At 37.6% G+C, this 22,389-nt stretch overlaps 1 protein-coding gene and 1 long non-coding RNA gene across 5 annotated transcripts in view; one reads left to right on the top strand and one right to left on the bottom strand.

The window, feature by feature from the left end:
- Positions 1-171, bottom strand: part of LOC140671372 (uncharacterized) — a 35,655-nt gene extending 35,484 nt beyond the window's left edge. Inside the window, exon 1 of the long non-coding RNA XR_012047706.1 lies at positions 89-171. This is a non-coding gene — a long non-coding RNA (uncharacterized lncRNA). The remainder of the gene's footprint in view (positions 1-88) is intronic.
- The window catches only part of LOC140671368 (cyclic GMP-AMP phosphodiesterase SMPDL3A), a 72,578-nt gene extending 50,731 nt beyond the window's left edge, over positions 1-21,847 (top strand). For all 4 annotated transcript variants that reach the window (XM_072902616.1, XM_072902615.1, XM_072902614.1 and 1 more), the window contains exons 3-11: positions 834-902; positions 2,456-2,627; positions 4,148-4,353; positions 4,788-4,984; positions 13,324-13,504; positions 15,821-15,930; positions 16,113-16,288; positions 17,044-17,175; positions 19,437-21,847. In XM_072902616.1, the coding sequence (XP_072758717.1) occupies positions 834-902; positions 2,456-2,627; positions 4,148-4,353; positions 4,788-4,984; positions 13,324-13,504; positions 15,821-15,930; positions 16,113-16,288; positions 17,044-17,175; positions 19,437-19,557 (1,364 nt within the window). In that variant the 3' untranslated portion in view covers positions 19,558-21,847. The remainder of the gene's footprint in view (positions 1-833; positions 903-2,455; positions 2,628-4,147; positions 4,354-4,787; positions 4,985-13,323; positions 13,505-15,820; positions 15,931-16,112; positions 16,289-17,043; positions 17,176-19,436) is intronic.
- The last annotated feature ends 542 nt before the right edge of the window (positions 21,848-22,389 follow it).

The raw sequence follows: 22,389 nt of genomic DNA, 5'->3' as shown, positions 1-22,389 counted from the left end.
CCATCTGCATTAAAAAATACATGTAAGCTTTCCTTTAAAACAGAAAGTGCAATTACTGTTATATGCATAGTACTGTATAAAAGCTTACCAACAATGTTTATTTTCCTGTTATTTTCCATAGTCGTTATTCTTTCCAAGATGTAATCGGCCTCAATTTCATGAGCTTCCGTATAACGTTGCGCCTGCAGTGACGAAAAATTTGTCACTGCACATTTGGGACAGTGAAATTTCCATCTGCGCAACGAGTTTTGCAATGTACACCGCAGCGTTTTTTCACGTAGACATGCGAATATGATCCCTATGTTTATTTGTGACAATGGGAGTACGGCAATTGGTGTGAGATATATACTAGTATTTTTCCATACTACGCGCCAGTAGAAAATTGAACTCGTCGATATTATATCGGTTTTAATTGTATCTCGGGGATATTTTGACAGGCCAAATTTGATAGGAGGCAAGAGCCTATTTATTTGAAAAGATATAAAAAGCTATTTATTTCAAAGTATATAAAAATAGCGAATTCTATGAAAAAAAAAAAAAACACCATGTAAACTAAGCCTCTTAATAAACAACGATGATATTTGAAATTTTGTGTCGCTCTGCACATCGCAAATAAGTTATTTTTATTCCATACCACATTCGTCACGTATTACCTTTTTGAAATATGCGATTCGATCCAAGTTGGACAAAACAGCGTTTGTGTAAGCGCAGAAATGATGGACGCGACGTTGAAAATTTTACATCTAATTCCAGCGTTGTATTTTTGACGTTTTCTATTTTTCTTCATTAATTCCGTTCACAATTAGGATAAAGAAGAGTATTTTGTCTTGTAGGATATTTCTGGCATATCACCGACATCCATTACGATCCAAAGTATTCTACGCAAGGAAATGCCGCTAGCAGTAAGTCAATACGCGATTTAATGATTTTGCACGCTAAAGAAACCTCCTGACTTTATCGAGAAATTAATATATTTCAATTATTTTTTTTTAATTTAGTTGTAGCATTTTGCGAAAAAAAAAAACATAATTTGCATGTGTATGTTGTACAAATGTAAAGATTCCAAACAATTTCTCAAAGTGTGATTTCACATCGTGTCTGATTTTTACTTAAATATATGACTTAGACCGTGACCTGGAGGTCGATCACGTAATTTTTTCACATTTTATTTCATCCAATCACTCACAAAAATCTCATTTTATCAAATCTCATTATTTCCTCAAAGTCACGACATCATGATTTTGCGAAATTCGCGCAAAAATTTTCACTTTTCGCTTTTTCGCTTTTAAGGAAAATATACGTGATCGACCTCCCGATGCGAAACCCGAGCCTTGATGTTACCACCCAGTGTTGCCAGATGCCTCGAGGTATAAACTTTCCCGAGCATTTCATAAAAATTCTTGCACATTTATTAGTGTATTTTGTGAAAATTTCCATCAAAGACTTTATATTCTCTAAAATATGTAATGCGAATATACTTTTCACATCCTCTTTTCTTACCATACATTTTTTTTATCTTGCTCTACACTTTACAAACGCTTGATGACAAATGTTTTGACAGATTTTGAAGTTAAAATCCTTCAAGAAAGCTTTGCGCGGAAAATCATTTATCATTAAAGTAACATTTATCTGGAATTGTGTAAAAATTAATACATTTGTTTGCATTCATAAAGATTAGTTTACGGGAAATTTTTCTATTCCTATTTAAAAAAGAAAGGAAAAAAATTTCAAGCATTTAAAAATTTGATTAATAATCGAGTATTTTTGTTAAAGAAAAATAATCATGAAAAAAATTGAGCCAAAAAATCGCTCGCATTCAGCGTTGATTTTCCTAAATCCTAAATATTTAATCCATGTATTACGTATGTATATTATGTATATAATATTTATACATCATTCTTTTCCAAAAATTCTTGTTCCGCATCAATAATGTACATTTTTCATTTGGGGTAAGAAAGTTTGCATGGGACTGTTTGCATTTACATATTTAGCATGCAATGGATCAGGCTTTAACGAATACAAAACGCCCCCATTTCGCTATACACTTCATTTCCCGACGATCGCATGAGCGAATTATTATCATTCCTCTAATAGGAAGTTAAAACTGTTATTTACCGACTTTTAAGCCTTCCCTTTCCCGCACTGCTATTTACCGATCGTTTTAAAGTACCTAGCGTGTTTGGCTGGCACGAGATTCGGTAGCGAAATAGCCACGGACCTACCTTTCCCTTTTCCCTCCCCTCGTTTATACAGCCTACCGCTATCGTCTTAGGCCTCGTGTCGTACGGACGTTAGCGAGACGACGACGACGACGACGACGACGACGACGATGACGACGACGACACGAGCTTTAAGCGCAACCCTGGCCGCTCTCTGTTTTACGCTCCATCTCCCAGGTTCTCACGAACGACCCTTTCTCGTATTCCGTTTCCCATCCCGGCAATGTGTGTTCCAGTGTGCTGGAACACGAGAAATAGCCTCGACAGTGGGCGGATAAGACTCGATAGAAAACTGGCGGGCAAGTTTGGCGACTACAGCTGCGACTCGCCCTGGGCCCTCATCGAATCGGCGGCGCGAGCAATGAAATCGATGCACGGCGAAGGAATCGAGTTCGTCCTGTGGACGGGGTAGGTCAAACGTTCACCGATTTCGAAATGTATACACTGCTGATGTTTCACGAGGATTTTCACATCATTTCACGATACTTAATTAATTTCGTTAATTTTTTCATTGCTTTTGATTACACAAGTATATAAACGAGAAGAAATTAATCGAACATGATATCATAATAATGCGCGTTATAATATCTTTCTGTTTTTGAATTTATATGTGGGAATTTATCGTTACGTCGCATTATCATTATTTTTAAATGCATTTTTTGGCTCATTATCGTCGACGTGGCTGTTATTTTGTCAATTATTATTATTGCCAACTTATATCGCACATTTGAAATTTATGAAAATATATATTCAGCGCCTTTACAATAGTCAAACACGATATATGATGTGTGCTACCGTTAATAACGATTGTTGTTAAATGAATCATTAACGTATTGTAATTTATTCACGAGGTCTCATTTATTATCAATAAAATCATAAACAAGATCCAGTTTTGGGGGGAATGGCAATTTGTTAATTCAGCTAATAACGTAATTATTATGCATCGAATTTATTACCGTTAAATAAATTTATTTTACGAACGATTTACTTTAGTCAGAGGTATACGACTTCCAATTAATTATTGGAAAGCGAAGAGTACAGTTCCGGTGACCGGTATAAATATATCCGCGTCCACTACCGATTGGCTTTCTGGCCACTTAGCGCTGCTTCGCCGCACAATTATCGAGAAGCATAAATGTATAAAAGAAATACGAGTAGCAAATTCTAGAAAAACGATATACGATATACGCATCATATAAATTGTTTATTAAAAAAGTATCCAGTTTTGGAATGCTAGAAATTCGTTCAAACACATTAATATTGATAGCCCTAGCAAATGAAATTTGTTCCACTATTTTAAACTTGAGTTTGATTCACATCATCTGGCGTATACATATAATCGTTTCTTTCAAACGTAACTTTTTTCTCTAAAGCGCTTCAATCTTTCAGTACTCTTTAATTAGTCAATTTAGTTAACTATTTTGAGATAAAAAGATACAAATCTCTCTCTCTCTCTCTCTCTCTCTCTTTTTATATTTAAATTAATTTGACTCAAAACTTTAAAATTAAATTAAATTAAATTAACCGAAGATGAACGGTTCAAAATTACTTTTTTTCATTCATTTTATGTTTATGTCTTTATGACACTTTTATCGTTTTGCATTAATTTTTTCCGATTTCCGCTCGTTGAGACGCGATAAAGTTTAATTAGTTATAAATTGATGTAGCAATTATCAGTTTAGCATTGTGCTTGATTGACAGCGAGCACGATCGATTTTCCGTCGTCGTTTCATCTCGCGACACGACGCGTCCTCATTTCGTAATGTATATGTAATACGCGCTCTCTCGTGTTTTCGTCTTATTATATACATATATATGTATTTATCAATAATAATCGCACCCTCTCCCCCCCCCCCCCCCGATAATCTCTTCCCTCGCGTTATACGTTATATAACTAGGACTAACGAGGCTGTAACTACTTGTTGCAGCGACGCGCTGACACGTTCCGCCGGCATGAGCGTCGAGCTGCGTTTACAGTGTCTGCGGAATTTGACCGATCTGTTGCACCGTACGTTCAAAGGACAATTCGTGTTCCCCGCTCTCGGTCACGAAGACGTCGGCGTGAATTACACGCAGCTGGCGAATCTCTGGCAGCACTGGCTACCGCCCGAAGCGGTGGACACCTTCGTAAAGGGTGAGGACGTTGTTATTTTTTTTTAAAAGGGTATAGAATTATATAAGAAGACGGTGATTTTTTTATCCGAGTTTCATTTTGTTCCAAATCTCATTGTCGGCAAAAAAAATCTCTCTCTGTTTTATTGCGCGAATTACGTACATATTTTACCTTCATAAGCTAACGCATAATCTGTAAGATGCAATGTATGTTGGCGTATTATAAATTTAACGCGTTAAAATTAATAAAGAAACATTATCGTTTTCTGAGAGATGCATAAATCGAACCAACGAGATTCATGGGTCGATGTAACATTTATATTATAGATGTTGTCTCTCTCTCTCTCTCTTTCTCTCTCTAAAAATGTGTTACGGCACAAAATAAGCTTGTTGGCGAGCATAAATTCGCCCTCCGGGGCTTTATACCGCCACGGCACTATTCAAAATTTGTTGCAGCCGGCTACTACACGATCGAGCAGCGCTCGAAAAAATATCGGATCGTCTTCCTTAATACGAATTTGTGGCTGAACCCGGTCGACAGCCGTATGCTGCACCGTGTCGGAAGTAGCACGGTCGATAACACGCAGGATCCCTTCGGCCAATGGTCCTGGTTCCAGTCGGTGCTAGAGAATGCGCGGAAGAAGAAGGAAACGGTAGGTTGATGCTTCTCGCGCGATATATATGATATCATTGGTCTTCTCTCCGAACGCGCTATTACCGCGGTCGGACGTCTTCTTTCTTTCCGTGTATCTCACCGATATACAGGGTGTCCGGTAATAATCGGCCCACCTCTCTAGGACAGATAGAGCAGGTCAAACTGAGCATAAAAGTCCTTTACCATTTTGCGATCTTCGTAATAATTATCGAGAAATTAATTAACAAAGATTGACAAATCCGCGCGAGTATAAGCGCGCGGCGAGAAGGCCCATCCCACTGCTACGCGATTAGACGCGCTACTCGTACACATCCATTGTCGTAGATGGTTCCTCCTATCATTCAATGAGCGTCTAGTAACCGCGTAACAGTAGAATGTGGGCCTTCTCGCCGCGCGCTTGTACTCGGCGGATTTGTCAATCTTTGTTAATTAATTTCTCGATAATTATTACGAAAATCGCAAAATGGTAGAGAACTTTTATGTTCAGTTTGACCTGCTTCATCTGCCCTAGAGAGGAGGGGCGATTATTACCGGACACCCTGTATATGGCGGTCAAATAATCCCCGCCATTGCCATTGGTATCGACACGAGCGATTTTTATAGATTTTTATGGATCTTTCGCCGAACGAGAGAGCGATAAAAGCAAATCTTGCAGATGCGCAAATGGGGAGATTAAAACGTCGCGTGAAAGAAAATGCGAGTTAGATGAATCAAAGATTCGATAATAATTCGATCACGTCGATTCCCCGACTATTCGGCTAATCTGTCCAATAATGGAATTTTCATCTTTTATCGCGTTATTTTGCTATATATATATACGTATATGTATATATACCGATATCGATCGATTCCGAGACCGTCGAACTCTTGGACGAACATGAAACTAAATTAAGCAAAAATACTCGATGAGACTATTTTCGTAATTCGATTTCGAAACGAATATCGACCACGCCGACATAAAAGTCGTGTTGAAATTTTTCATGCTCGTTCAATCGCGCAATATATGTATGTGTGGGTGTGTAGGTACGTGTGTTGCGTGCGTGCACCATGTAAAAAGATAATTTGAAGCAAAGCATTTTTTTTAACCAAGATATACATATAATGGCGTTTCCGACATTAACAAGTCACTATATACGTCGTTATATAAATTAAATCGTGCACATAAATTAAACCCTTTATAATGAAGTTGATCAATCGGTAAACCTATAGATGCGTGTTTTAATACGGGGATTGATAGGATAAATGAGCGTTTAATCGCGCGAAGCCGATACGTACTCGGTATCGGGTATGCTTTACGCAAAATTGCGCGTATTTGAAACATATGTATTGTGTTTAGATATTAATGCATCGTGACTCAAAACTATGTCTGACAGTTTGACATTTATAATATTTGACATGTATAAAAGATTAAACGTAAAATTAAAAAAAATAAATAACTTATATACCATATTAGATACGCACATTTATAATACTATATGTATACATCACACGCATATATATATATATATATGTATATACATATATGTATATACATATGCGATAAATTAATTTTAGATTTTTTAATTAACCATTTTTCGCGTTTGCCTCTCTACAAGTCGCATACAAATAAATTGTAAAATGTTTTTTTCTGTATAATTTGATTACGTTATTTTTATATTTATAAATTCTTTTTTATTAAAATTGATTAATTTGATAAAATTCACTAAAATTGATTGATAATAATTCGACTAAATTCACCCTGTATATAAAACACTGCGATACTTGCATTAGCGATACATGATGCACAACAATTTTTTAAAAATACATTTCTTTTCTCTTATTATATTCAAGTTTTTTTGACTAATAATAAAATTATAGATTGACTTATCGGGAGTTTTACATTATTATACGTATTATTTGATAGAAAAAGAGGGAATTCTCGCGATTTCTCGTGTCGTCAAACTTGCCAAAGATCGTGGAATTACGGGAAATGTTTTACCAAGTAAATAAGCACAGGTACCTACCTATAAAATACACCGTCAGATATCTCGCGTGTCGCACGACAAGTTGAGTAATTGAAGGGTACCCACGCGAAGGTGTTACTCAGCTTTAGCAGTTTATTGTTTCGTAAAAAGCGTGAGAAACTCAAGAATGTGGCGGCATTAGGGAAAATTTAAGACGACGGTATTGCTACCCCCACATCTTACCGCCATCATGCAACGAGATATGTTTTCCTTCTTCTCTGTTTTTTTTTTTTTTTTCTTTTTTATTTCGAGGAAACGAGATCTACAATGTACGTCGACAAAATGAAAAGCGGGCAACGTGAAAGATCGCGGAATGTAACGTATCTCACATTGTTTGCCTGTCATATTAAAAAACGCTAACGCGATAGGGGCGGGAGTGGGGGAGGGGTAAAGGGAAAAGGGGGGAGGAGATCGTCAAGAAGATAAATTTTAATGAAATAAATTCTCGCAGGGCATACGATAGGATATATATGAAGCGAATAAAATTCCCGTTGATAGGACTTCAATATGGCATGATTTATCAAGCGAGTTGTTGTTGTCGTCATCGTTCTCGTTTCTCCTCGTTCGCACGCTTATAAATTATAGCACGCGACTATACGTGTTCGCTAGACTGACGGCTGACACATGGCAATTTTCGATTTTCTCGATCACGTTTCAGTTCATTATTCGATGGCTTATCGCGGCTCCCCCTCTTGTGGCAGACGCACACATATCAACAATTTAGCTTTATGGAGGCTCGCGGGCGCAGAAATTTATAATCGCGGCTAACCGGATATCCTCGCAGGAAAGACGGCAAATTATATAATCTTGTCCAAGATTCAAATGCAAATTGTAGGAGACTCTCACGGTGGCTATCTATTCCCAATGAATACAATTTCTCTGGGAAATTACCGGTTCGACGTATTGCACACGTGCATATACATGTATATATATGTATATATATATTTTATAGACAGGGTGTCCCATTTTAATTCCTCCAGTGAAATATCTCGAAAAATATGGAAAATTCGAAAAAATGTTCCAGACAAAAGTTGTATGCTTTTTAGGGTGACATAAGATGATGCCATTAGTTTGACCTTGAAAAGTCACATGAAAGTCATGTGAAGGTCATTTTGAATTTCTTAAATGGAAGACCCTACATATTTTTGCATATTCTTGTAGCTTATCTCGAGAGTTTTCCAAAACACTATGATAAAATGGTTCTTCATTAAACATTTTTCGTGTTATAAGGCTTCAAAGTTGCAATATTTTGACATAAAATACAAGATATCTCGTAAAATATTCACTTTTCGATTATCTTACCCTATTACTTTTATGCATGAGACAAATCAATTGGCGTAATTAAGACACATAATTATGTTAAAGTAAAAATGTGTAACTGCTAGTTGCAAATTCAGTTTTTTTCTTAAAAATAACTATGTTTTCTTTACGCCAATTGATTTGTTTCGTTATCCTGTGCATAAAAGTATTAGGATAAGATAATCGAAAAATGAATATTTTACGAGATATCTTGTATTTATGTCAAAATATTGCAACTTTGAAGCCTTATAACTCGAAAAGTGTTTAATGAAAAAACATTTTATCATGGTGTTTTAGAAAGCTCTCAAAGTCAGCTACAAAAATATGTAACAAAAAATAGGAAGTGCCATTTAAAAAAATTGAGATGACCTTCACGTGACTTTCAAATGACTCTTCAAGGTCAGACCAATGGTACCATCTTATGGCCCCCTCGAAATCATACAACTTTTGCCTGAAACATTTTTCTCTCTCAGGCTTGGTTTTCGAGATATTCGACTGGAGGAATTAAAATGAGACACCGTGTATATCTACTCTCTCGCTGTCTCTTTCAATCTCGATTCTCACGATAAAGCACGATGACAAATTGTAGAGTAATATTCATTACGTTTCGTATCGGAGATTGTTACAATCTAGCGAGACGAAAGGACGATCGCAAATTTATCCTTTTCGATCAGCGGGGCAATTAATGAGCGCGCGCGCGCGCCAGGTTTTCGCGAGAGTCGCGCTGGTTCTCTGATATCAGTTGGCCCGCTCGCGCCAACGGAGGTCTTCCAAGAGTCGGGACCTATCGAATATCACGCGGGGTCGGTTATCGGTTATCGATTACGCCACGGGGGGCGTGCAGAACGAGTCCGACGTACGCGAGGGAGATCCTTCACGCGACCGGGATGGCACGACCAGCGATAAATTATGGAGGGACTTGGTATTCCATACACGAGATCGAGAGAGGAGAGACCCTCCGTTCGTATATACGTAAACCGTTGCACGCCATCGCCATTGATCCCGATCGTATTAACCGGACGGATGTAACCGAGAGAGAGAGAGAGAGAGAGAGAGAGAGAGAGAGAGAGAAAGAAAGAGAGAAAGAGAGAGAGAGAGAGCTGTCGCGTTTATCCATGACACCATCGGCGTATTCACCTACGTGCACGTTCGAAAAGGCAACCCTGTTACCCCCTCGCATAACACCGCGGGATGACATTCGTGTATGAAGAGTGACGTACATTTTTCAGCGTACCTCTTCGTACTACGCGCGCAATAAAACTCCGCTTAAATTTTTGATTCTCCACGACTAGAAAAGAGTTAGAAATTATTTGTAAGATTTACTATATTCGGCTAAACTTTTTTTTTACACTATTTTCATCACATATTTATTAGAATCTTTAAATACATACTTATGTACATATCATATACGGAGTCTTAATCGACATCGCGAAGGCATGTTTAAGCGATTATTATTATTCCTATCAACAACTATCGCTACTTGAAAAAAGAAGATTTAGCTAAACAATTATCTCTGTTCACATTCGACAAATTTCAAGGAGCCGTAAAATTTTAAGGAGAAATAAGATGGACGAGAAGACGATCACAATAACGAGCATCATGTGACCAGTTCCGATAAAACAGCTGTATTTTCTGCCCGATAACCATGCGCGATATTCTACTAGCTCTCAGGAGACTCCTAAAGCTTCTCTCTCTCTCTTTCTCTCTCTCTCTCTCTCTCTCTCTCTCTCTCTCTCTCTCCGTCTCTCGCTCAAAGAGCTCTTAGCGCGATTCAACGAGCGTGGAAGCAAAATAGCCGTCGCACGATAGGTACTCTTCAAAGCGATGAAATGACCAGTAGGGTAATAACAATCGGAAAATATAGCGAGCACGGCTCGTTGATCCCGCGACTCTGATAACCACCCAGCAATAATTCTTCTCTCTCTCTCTCTCTCTCTCTCTCTCTCTCTCTTTCCCCTCCTCCTCTATCTCGATACTCGCTCGATCGCTTCGCGGACACACGCTCTCTCCAGGGATTTCCGGAAGAATTCTCGGAAAATCTTGTACGTCCTTATGTGCCCGGATAAAAAGAGCGCGCGGAGAGACACCGACGCGATGGACGACGATGGAGGAGATCGAGGAGAGAGGGCCGAGGTCCGAGAGATAGAAATCCGATTTTCCGTGGACAGATATAATCCGGCGCCGGCACTGGTGTATTGCTTGCTGCTCCTGCTGCTTCGCAAACGATCCGAGCGGACTTCTCGATCCTCGCATTCCGGTAGAAAACGAACGGACGAGCGTTTGGCGAGTGGTGGGTTATTCGAGAGAAGGAGACGGATCGATCGATCGATCGTTTTTGAACGTCAGGGGCTGTATAATGCGATTACAAATTACGAGTCGTTTAAAAGCGTCAGTGGCAAAACTGACCAATCAGCGAGCCATTGTGCCCAATTCGTTCGTGCCTCCGTTGAATGGCAGCCGTGATTCCTGCACCTTCGGCAAAAGGTTCTCGGCGACAATTTAAAATCGAACGCTATGTCTGCTTGCGTTTTTCGTCTGCACGATATTTTTCAATCTCCTCGCGGCGCGACATTGGCAGTTTGATTATTCGCGAATATACTCTCTTAGCGCGATTTTCTTTTTCCTTTGCGAACCTTCAGAGAATCTTCGAGAAACAAACATCATTTTTTGCGTTTATTCGCACGACATTTCGTCGTATATACATTGTCTATACAATAATTTCGGACGTGTCACTCTCACATTCAATCGGCCATCATTTCGAAGGAGACAGTCCTCCACCCGTGGCTCGATTCAACGAGAAAATCCACCTTTCGCGAAAATGAAAAACGTATCTCTCTTTTTCTCTCTCCATTTTCTTTTCCACATCGTTATCCACTTAACGAGTTTTGTTTTATCCACACATCCACTATCGCTCGCTTGAAATGTCGTACGGTCCTATGGGAGTGGTTGGACTTATTTCGAGCCAATATTGATCACAAGTACATGCCAGTTGTTGTATTAATATTGTATTTTCTTCAATATTGATGATACAATTGGCATTTACCTATTCTTCTAGCATTGATCTCATTCAATGTTTGAGATCAATTAATAAGACTAATGTGTCTAATAACATATAAAATATTTATACAACATACATTGTAGAGGAGATTATAGGATTTATATTATAAGTAAGCTTTATCGTTCAAAACAAACGTCATTAGCATACGTTTAAATTATTTTAGAGGAGAAAGATACATGTATAATGCATATATGTCATATGCATAACCAAAGGTAACTTTGGTTTTTCAATCAAAGTTCCCTTTTGGGCACCAACATCAATTTGCGTTCCGAATCGGTGGGACTAATTTCGCGTACGTGTCCGATTAGATATCTGGTCCTTCATATTATAAGTAAGCTTTATTGTTCAAAACAAACGTCATTAGCATACGTTTCAATTATTTTTAGAGGAGAAAGATACATGTATAATGCATATATGTCGTATATTTGCCCAACCAAAGGTAACTTTGGTTTTTCAATCAAAGTTCCCTTTTGGGCACCAACATCAATTTGCGTTCCGAACCGGTGGGACTAATTTCGCGTACGTGTCCGATTAGATATCTGGTCCTTCGTATCCAACCCTTGGTCGTCGCGACGGATACGATGATCGAACGTGCAATGTACGTATGTATGTGCAACTATTCTCGACTGGCGACTAGCCGGTTTGCCGACGCTAACGAGACTTCCTACGTCCCGGGAGACACATTGCGTAGCCGCGTACGTGATTCACTTCGGAACGTCTGTTTAGCCGGGGCGCAGTCACGCGACATAACTAAGGGTAGCTGTTGAATGAGAATGCTGCCGCTCTTTGGCCGCTCTGCGGCCATCGGACGAAATCCGCCGATACTTGGCATTCCGATTCTCGATGTGTTTTCTCCCATAGTCTCTATATAAATTATATTATTTACCTTTTCTCACTGTCGTGAATTTTTAATAATGTTGCTATTAAGTTTTCTAATAATTATATATATTATTTCAGAGTTAATATTGTATACAATAGTATACAAATTATTTATAATATTTATAGGTGTATATATATTTGTTTTTCAATTTTTATATCTTTACATATTTTTTTACAATAAAAAAATGACTTGTATGCAACACGAGATAATAAATAAATATTCCTTCTCGGGGACGAAAATGTAGAATTATGTATTTATAAAAATCATATACAAATTCCAATCATAAATTTAAAATAGGATTTTTAACTACCTCTGTTATATAGTGTCTCTTTCTTTTTCTTTCGCAAAAATATTGATTAAACTGATTTAGTTTTATGGTTAGAGCAGTGCAAACCTAGTCTGCACTCTTCGACCATAAAAATGTGGAGTGGGTTATATCCATATCTGAAACAGCATTTCAACTGTCTTCAGATACCAATATCAATAACTTCTGATAGAGGAGAAAATACTTTTACTTTAATGGATTTGGATGCATCGCCATTTGGAACACGAGCCGACAGTATCTGCTCAAATAAATTTAGATATATATGGAATTGAGATTCTCGGTGGCATTGTTCACGACAAGACGCTAGTGTAACAAATGTTTGTCATTTTTTTTATTTTGATCAAAGTATGCATTGTGAAGGCGAACATTATTAATAATAATGACCGCACTAAAATGTAAAGAGGAGCAAAAATAAAATATTTCGACAAGTGTTAATGATTCAATCGCCGCGATAAAAATTTTAAACATTATCGAATCTCACTGTAAATGATAGATTTAAAAGAATAATTTGTACTATTCATGCGAAAAAAAGTTTTAATATGATTACGCGCGTATATATTGCATCAGAAAGTATCTCCCTGTCAAGCAACAGCGGATAGTGTAAGGGGTTAATCTATATGAGGCAGAAAACATCAATAGTATTGGAAGAAACATCGAGTTTACATGAATGGATATTAAAGCAGAATTGATGGCGGAACGTCGAACTAACTATGCAGATTTTTGAAATATCGATGTTCGATGCTCATTCTCTATTCCGCTCTGTAACGGTCAGGTGTACATAGTCGGCCACACGCCACCGGGAGTGGACGACCATGAAAGCGGCGCCGCGGCCCTCAACGAGAGGCATAACACCAAGTATCTTCAGACAGTGCGACTTTATTCGGACATCATTCGAGGACAGTTCTTCGGCCATTGGCATTCGGACACGTTCCGTGTAATTTACAGCGACATAGGTACGTGCGCAACGTAGCATATGTTCGTATTATAAACGTTTTCTAAATGTATCCAATATTTTTTAACCGTCAAGCACCAATAAGAAACGTTTTAACGGAAACATTTTTGAAATCATGGTTTAAGAAACGTATTTTTCACGTTTCTATAAATAGAACAAAAATTAATTTTTTAATTCAAAATTATATATATATATATATATATATATATATATATATATACACATTATTAAGACTATACTTATTACGGCGATCCCCAGATAGCACAGAAAATTAAAAGATGACGAAAAGATGTTTTTTTTAAGTTATCTTTCTGACAAGGCTAAAAGATGTCTAAAAGAATATCTTTCTACCTACAAAAAAAGTCATTTTTTGAAAGATGTCTTCTAAAAGTCATAATTAATTTTAGTCGACGAAAAGATGTCTTTTTGATCATCTTTTTGACAAGACAGAAAAGATATATTTTATAATATACGTGTTCCTTTGTTTGCCGCTATGTGGCGTGTTCAGACTTAACTATAACTCGTATTCAAGTTTTCATAACATGTACACAAGATGTCCGGTCGTGACCGTCCCACATAGCTCAAGGGCAGATAGAGCAGGTCAAACTGAACATTAAAAGTCCCCTACCATTTTGCTATCTTTGTAATAATTATGGAGAAATTAATTATTGCGCAAATGGTAAAGGATTTTTATGTTCAGTTTGACCCGCTCTATCTGCCCTTGAGCTATGGGGCGATCGCAACCGGACACCCTGTATAAAGCCTAAAAGAACAGGTACTAAAAGTATAATTTAAATTATGTCTTATTTGTCAGTTTGACTTCTCGTGTAATCTCGACAAGAGATTCAGAACATGATGAAAATAGATGGATTATATCCATATAAGCATTATTTTATTGAATCTGTGGATAAACAAATTTTTCACAAATAAAAGAAAAAAACCGTATTTTGACAGTTTCTTAAACGTTTTCTTTTGTTAGCAAATGACGTTTCCCTTAACGTTTTTTAAGTGGATATTTTAACCAATTAGAAACGTTTTCAAAAGCCGGTTCTAAAACGTTTCGCAGAAACATTTGTGAAATGTTTTTAAAACGAATATGTACTACTTGGGTGTACACGCCGCAAACTTTTCAATCAGGCTTTAGCTAAATACTTTATATGCATAATATTCCTTATTTAAAAAAAAATAATACTTTTGGATTGATTTCTGGATAACTTGTTTTAAGATTTTACAAATGGAAATAGATATTTTAAAATCGTAAAACATAAGGGTTAGTAATTTTGTAAAAATTGAGATCTTGTCAGTCACACTTCCCGAGAATCCCGTACCGGTCACACTGGGTGAAATACACCCCAGCGTGTTTGCACGTGTATAAAAAATTGTAGGTGACCTTAAAAAAAAAAAAAAAATATCCTGTTGTAGTTTAAGCCTTCCTTAAAAAGACTGTATAGGTTTGATTTGCAAAAAATTAATTTAACATATGTAAAAAAATTGTTGAAAAAAAAGTCGGAAAAGTGACTTTTTTCACAAAAACGAATGTAACTTTTTCAATTTTTAAGATATTTCAATTTTTCAAACGGTTTTCTCATCCTCAAATGATACACTTTTCACTGATTATTGCAGTTTATGCGGATGTTCCAAAAAATATATTTATTTTGAGGTATAAAGGTGCGATTTTTTGCGGAAAAATGAAAAAGACATTTTTATGGAAAAAATAGCAATATATTTGAAGGTCCCAACTACCTGTAGATGGCGACACAAGGCCCATTTCCATTGGTTTACTGGGTCGTTTTCGAAGTCAAAAAACGCTGGGGTGTATTTTACCCAGTGTGACTGTTAAGGGCTAAAGAAATATAGTGAAAAATATAGAAAGATTTCTTTCTTCTACATATCGAAATATCTCTAAACTAAAATTTTAAAATATCTAAGTTTCTGTATTAAAAATATGCGTATAAAAATAATTACTGATATCGAATCTTTTAATCTACATCTTAAAAAAAAATACAAATTAAAGTAAAGCGAAATATTTTTACCTAGAATTTGATGAAACATTTTATATATGAAATATTATATAATCGTATTTAAAAGAAAAAAAAAAAACTTTTTCTGAAAGAATAGATAGACGGAAAAAATTTTTTTAAATATGATTATTTTATATTTTTCAGCCAAACAAATGTATTTAATCTATCAATTATTCAATTTTTTTATTGTCGATTCTCGCAAACCAGCGTATTGCTATCAGTTGTCGTTTTGATCTTCAAATGTTGTTAATATTCACAGCACGCCATTAATTATTCTGCAAAACGATATTGAACAGGTCTGCCCGTATCCTGGATAATGATGGCTCCCAGTGTAACTCCGAGCGCTGTTGGAGGGCCAAACAACCCGGGTTTGCGATTGTACAAGTTCGAAACTAACACCGGACAGGTATGTGGCGGTGGAGGGTATATACATACATTTCCGATAATAATATCTCTGCCGTTTTCCTGTAACGGTCTATTTGCGCAACGTGTCGATTTCAAAGGAATGCAGAAATATAATGCGCAAGAATAAATTATACAATATATATAATATATTTTTTTTATATATGTATATTGCATGCTGCGCAGATTTTGGATTACACGCAGTACTATCTTAATCTGCCCGAGGCAAATTCAAACGGCAAAGCAACCTGGATGGTCGAGTACTCGCTGCTCGAATATTATGAGCTACAGGAGATATCGGCCATCACTCTTCACGATCTGGCGGACCGATTTACGCAATCCAACGATTATGCTTTCGTTAGGTACGTAACGCAGTGAGACGGATCGATTGACTTCGATTTGGGCTCGCGTAACGTACGTCTGAAATCGTAATATTACATCAGTATCTCACTTTCCTGGCCTCGATTAATAGCTTTGATTACGCCTTAAGCTGCGTGTTTTATGTCGTTGAGTTTTTCTTTCTTCGAAGGTGATCAATAAAATCCGACGAAAAACGGATAACACTCGTGGCCAAAAATATCGTTCATATCACTTTGCTAATCGCGATCTTGAATCAGTTGAATCGTATTTTATTTGTGCGCCTCGTTTCTGTTATTATCGTTATTATTTTTAGATAGTAATTTCACTTAATTGCTGACCGTGGTAGAAAAACCGTTTCCGGGTGTTCTCTGATAATTACGTTAATGCGATATCGCGTGTGATATCGACGAGAGATTAATAATTCCCGACACACGCACACAGAGACACACACGTGTTTCTCTCGGCGGCAGTTATCTCTCGCGATAATATTCGGGACCCATCCGTGCGACATTGCGATAACTGTCCTACCCTTTTCGAGACAGGCGCGCGCCATTAGGATGCTAATGACAGTCCCGGAGTCCCGGGTAGTTCCGCGACCAGTCCTCCTAATGCACAAGCTCGGTCTCATGGTATATACATGTATACATTATCTTTCCTCCCGTAACGCCTCGCGGTATGTTTGCACATCGTGTTATGCACGTGTACGTGTGCGTGCGCGCACCCGTGTGTGGGTGTTGCACGTCTCTCTGTCCTGCAGGTATTACGCGGCCAACACGGTCTCGCTGCCGCGCGAGGTAGAGCAAATCTGGGGTTGCGGCGGTCCTCTCAACGGAGTCTGTGCATTGCATCATTACTGCACCGTGACCAGGCTCAATCCCGAGTCCTACAGGTACGCCACGCCACGCCTTGTAACTCTCGGTTCACGCGCGTTAACTAATTCTCATCTTTTCGATACACTCTACGTGTAAGAACAATCTAGCGACATCTTTTTTTTTCGTGTTACTTGTTTCGTACTCTGTCGTAAAGATTCAACACCTGGGTGACCGCGACAATATAGGATAGTACGTACAAAAATTGCAGAGATGTATTCGTGATTATGGGGGGCGAACTGGTTTCGTGAAAAAGATGTAGTTTCCTTCACGTAATTTTTTTCAATAACAATTTCATTCAAGGAATATTAATTACTATGTTGACTTTTATTTTTCACTTGATATGCAATCTAGTTTAATTTTAATAAGCACGAATATAAATTCAATATTGATAATGAGTTTTCACGAACTGTTGGCGGAAATTTTTTATTCGTTGCTCTCTCTCTCTCTCTCTCTCTCTCTCTCTCTCTATTCCATCGAAAGCGCAAGTAGGGTTCATCAACCACTTGAATAACGCATACTCTCACGAACTTGGAATCTATCGAGAATTTGTCGTTAATTGGTTGCGTATACGTGAAGCGAATACCAATTAGATCAAAGTACATTGCGCGCATTGCACCGCTCATGTAATAATACTATTAAATGGAAGCGAGCAAGATGTGCAAAATTTTGACAATGAGAATGATTTACTTACAAGTTGGCATGCTTTGAAATACAATCTGATAATACTTTACACGGTGCAATATAATCGCGCAATTTTACAATTAACTAAAGAATAAATTTTAACTCCCTCTCTCTCTCTCTCTCTCTCTCTCTCTCTTGTACAAATTAATTACTAATAATTTAAACAAACGCAAAAACTTTATAGGGCGACCCAATTAGATAAACATCTTTTACATACGCTCATTAACAATTAATATGATTCCTCGGAATACTGCTCAAAGTCTTGACATATTAAAATAAACGAAGATGAAGGTTAAAAGAGTCTTAAAAAAGTTGTCTCGACCGTTTGAAATTATAAAGTGAATCAAGTCAGTAAAACAGACTAGATAAATGTCGGGACGAGGATAAACGGAAAGACGGATAGAGAGAGGGATTACTGCACTTTTCAATATTCGAAAAGGCGGCGGGACGTCTTCTTCGTAAATTAAGCACCGTGAAAGCCCTCGTAGTTTGAAAGCGTCATGTAATCTCGCAAAGTCTCGGAAGAGCCTCAAAGATTTCAGAGAGTTCTCAGCCGAGAGGTGGTTTAGCACGGTGATGTTTCCAAGTTGCGAGCAATTTCATATTAGCAAGCCGGGATTGCGACACCTTCGCGCGCTGACCGCTTGCAAAAATAATGGAAACGTACAAGCATCGCGGATATAGATTATTAAACAACTTGGTACAAAATTCTCTGTCCGCGCAAAGCGACGCAAATGTATTATGCATCCGATAAAATGCTGTGTAACTGGAAAGATACGTGTTATCGACGGAATAAAGAAGTATACATTTTTTTTGCCCCCCATTGACACATTACGCGAGAAGACGATAACAAGAACGCAACGAGATTGGCATCCGACTCACCCGAGTCACCCAGTCAGTTTGTCCCGAAACTTCCCGAGTCGAAACTTGGATTCCATCTGCTGTAGCTGTATATAAACACACACAACGATTATCGTGTCTGTGGAACTATCTTATTTTCGCTACCGTTACGTTCGAGCCAACAAGCCAAAGTGACATTTCTTTCTTTTTTTTCTTTCTCACGTTACAGTTTTTTACCCTCTATTTATATACATAAGTATCGTCCGTCTGTCTGTCTGTCTGACCGCGAACTACTTCCACATTTGTGGACCGATTTCTACGAAATTGGTACCAAAATGTTGCAAATTATTCTGGGATGGCTGCTATGTAGTTTTTTTTAAATTTGAAAATTAACAAAAAAATTTTTGTTTAATTATAGGAGGTTATGTTTTCGCGAAAAAAATGTTTTTTCCAGATTTCTCTGCCATTTAAATATTTTTTTCGCGAAAACATAACCTCCTATAATTAACAAATATATATGTATAAATAGATTAAAGAAATAAGATATCAAGGATATCTTATTAAGTAAAATCTAAAATTTTTTATGAAAAATATTATATAGAGAAGTTTTGAACATTGAAGAATTATAAATTGTGTGAGAACTAATAATAGCGAGGTTAGTACTGGGTAAAGGCTTTGAGGCCCGCGCGAAGCGCGGGGCGAAAAGCTAGTACTCTATAAGATCCTTTATACGCACATGTATGTATTACGCTCGCAGGGAATGCTATTCGTCCTACGCTTATGCGCTGGCGTCTACGGCACACTCCACCGTGCGTCCCTACTTGGCGTTGCATCTGCTGTCAATGCTGATCTGCGCCGAGGTCCTGAACGACCGGTAGGATGAGCGAGACGAGAGAATCCCGGGGGCTACGCCCGCGCTATCGCGCGTCGGCTGTCGGCTGTCGGCTGTCGGCTCTCCCCGGCCCCGGCACGACCGTCTTCGCGTCTACTCTCCCCGGCCCCGGCAAAATCCGGTCGGGATACACCATCGATCGGCCGGTCGGATCGGATTGGATCGGATCGGTCTAGAATGTGGTGGCTTCGGCCAGCCGAGTTAACGCGGCGAACGCGTCTCTAGCGATACCGGCGCGCTTACGTCGCCCGATGTGTCATCTACTTTGTCTATATCTCTGTCGTGTCTCCGTCTTCTCCTTGTCGCGCCATCGAGATTGTTCAGGCGCGCTTTCGTTCCGCGTTTCCGTCGTGTTTTGGTGTTGCATACGTTTGTCGTCTGTGTACGCGACGAACCGTTTTCAAGCGAGGTTGTAAAATCCGAGAGGATTGATTCCGGATATACAAGTACTCGGCGATATATCCAGAATGTTCAGATGCACGTCTCTCGCCGTAAATCGATTCAAAGGTCGAAATATCCGTGTAATTCGCGTAATACGATTATTCAAAGTGTATAATTCCACTTATTTCAACATAATTCGGATAATTTGGATAATTCGTATATTAGTATAATATACAAAAATTCGAATACACAGCAAACATAAGCAAGATCGTTTTCATTATAGGTATATATAAATTATAAATGCACAGAACAGCATTTTCAAATTAAAGCACCATTTTTTAAAGTTTCGTGTTTTTAATAACAGTTGACAACAGATTCTTGAAGGATTTTGCAGACAACGTTTTTTACAACTATATATAGTGCGTATATATTCGAGTATGTGTAAAATGGCAGTTTTTTAAATTATATAAAGATAAATTTTAAAAATCTGTGTCTTTTTCTCTCATTCTCGAAATAAATTTTTTAAATAAATATTACTTTCAAATTTTTGTTCGAGAATGTATTTTCTTAAAATTAATCTGATCTATTTTTCTTTTTACTTATTTTTTATTAACTTTTCTTTTTTTTAATTAAATAGTTTTGCAACTATTGCAAACCCGAGCTTTTATTATTCAATTTTTGAAAATAGTTAAAAATTTCGTAATCTTTCCATTCCCTTCCTCCCTTCTTCCCCTCTCTCAAACAGTTTGAACATATCATAACACTTTAGTCTCATCTAGTATTCGTATTTATCCAAAATATCCGAATGCAATGGGAAGATTGCATTTATTTGGATAAAAGTTGGCGTGTTGCTAATAATTCGTATTTTTTTTTTTTTTTTTTTACTATTGATTGCAAGTAAGAGATATCTTGAAAAATATTTTTAATTTTTTACCAAAGATTTTACAACAGATGGTTTATTGAAAATCTTCTTTCCATCTTGTTCTTTCCTATTTTTATAATAAAGTTATAAATTAGTATTAAGCACACTTTTCTCGAGCATTTAATATACTTTGGCTGTTTATCTCAAAAGTTATAATAAAAAGTTTTATACATGAATGTAAACAAAAGTTGAGATTACATTCTCTGATGTTTTTAAATTTATTTTCTTTATGTATTTCTGTACAAAGTACGTTCCATTCTTAACATCTTGTACATCTACCTATCGATTTCATCTTCATAAGAAGATAAACTCGAAATCATTAGCAGTACGTCAATATGTATAATCAATCCGAGACACGCAGTCTTCCCTATTGAACAATTTCGAATCTAGATATAGAATCTAGATTATAGTTCCAAGCTGCTGCCGCGTTGCGAGAAGAAGTAAAGGAGGCAGAAAAGAGGGGAAGAAAAAACGCGCACGCGCATTAAAACTGTTCCTTTCATCTTCATCCGCAAGTTTCGCGAGCTCTCGGGCATAAATCGCCGTAGCGATCGACGTAGCGTTTCTATCCAAATGTTTCGCGGTCGCGAGCAATCCGACGGTGCGACGACTCCTCGGCAAAGCGCGGGGGTTGGATAAAAGGATTGTAAGTAAAAAGAGTAGCGAAAAGTCTCCTTTAGGGAAGTCGCATCGCATTTTTCTGAATAGGTGAACCATCCCGTGCGTGACATACTTATATTTAAATGTAATTAAAGTTTTACACACGGGGAGGGGGACTTTTACGCTGCCTTGGCTAATCCAATGTCAAAACTCCGGAACGCCGCCCTGGAAAACGCTCCGAGCAAAGTCGACAGTTCGAGAAGGAGGCTGCGTCGAAGCTCTCATAGCTTGAAGATTATATTCGTACTACCATTTCGCGATATCGTCGGAACGATGCAGTATTTCTTAATAAAGGACTCATGGATTTGTAACAGCGGCGTGTGTATATTCCCTTATTTATCCTCCGCTCTCTGCTCCTTTTCTCACTTTGTCTCGAGATTCTCTTACTTGGTGTTGTTATATATTACATATAAATTTTTGGTTCAACTACATTTCCTGTCTCGCAATGTAATGTAAAAGCACAATGTTTTTAATCCACTATATACACAGGTATAATTTGTATAGCTAATTTTATCACAAATAATACAAATTAATGGATTCTAGTTTTTAATTAATAAACGTATCGCCAAACATTATTAAATACGATAGATATCTCTTTTGGTTGAAAAGAAAAAAAAGATTATTATTATAGTTTACACCAATTTCTTATTAATGATACATATACAGGGTGTCCGGTAATAATCGCCCAACCTTTCATAAGCAGATGGAGCAGGTCAAACCGAATAGAAAAGTCCTCTACCATTTTGCAATCTTCGGAATAATTACCGAGAATTTAATTAACAAAGATTGACAGATCCAGGTGAGTACAAGCGTGCGGCGAGAAGGCCCAGCCTACTGATACGCGGTTACTATAGT

The sequence above is a fragment of the Anoplolepis gracilipes genome, chromosome 11 (genome assembly GCF_047496725.1).
Source record: "Anoplolepis gracilipes chromosome 11, ASM4749672v1, whole genome shotgun sequence".
NCBI classification, from domain to species: domain Eukaryota; kingdom Metazoa; phylum Arthropoda; class Insecta; order Hymenoptera; family Formicidae; genus Anoplolepis; species Anoplolepis gracilipes.
This window is presented reverse-complemented; position numbering and strand designations above follow the sequence as displayed.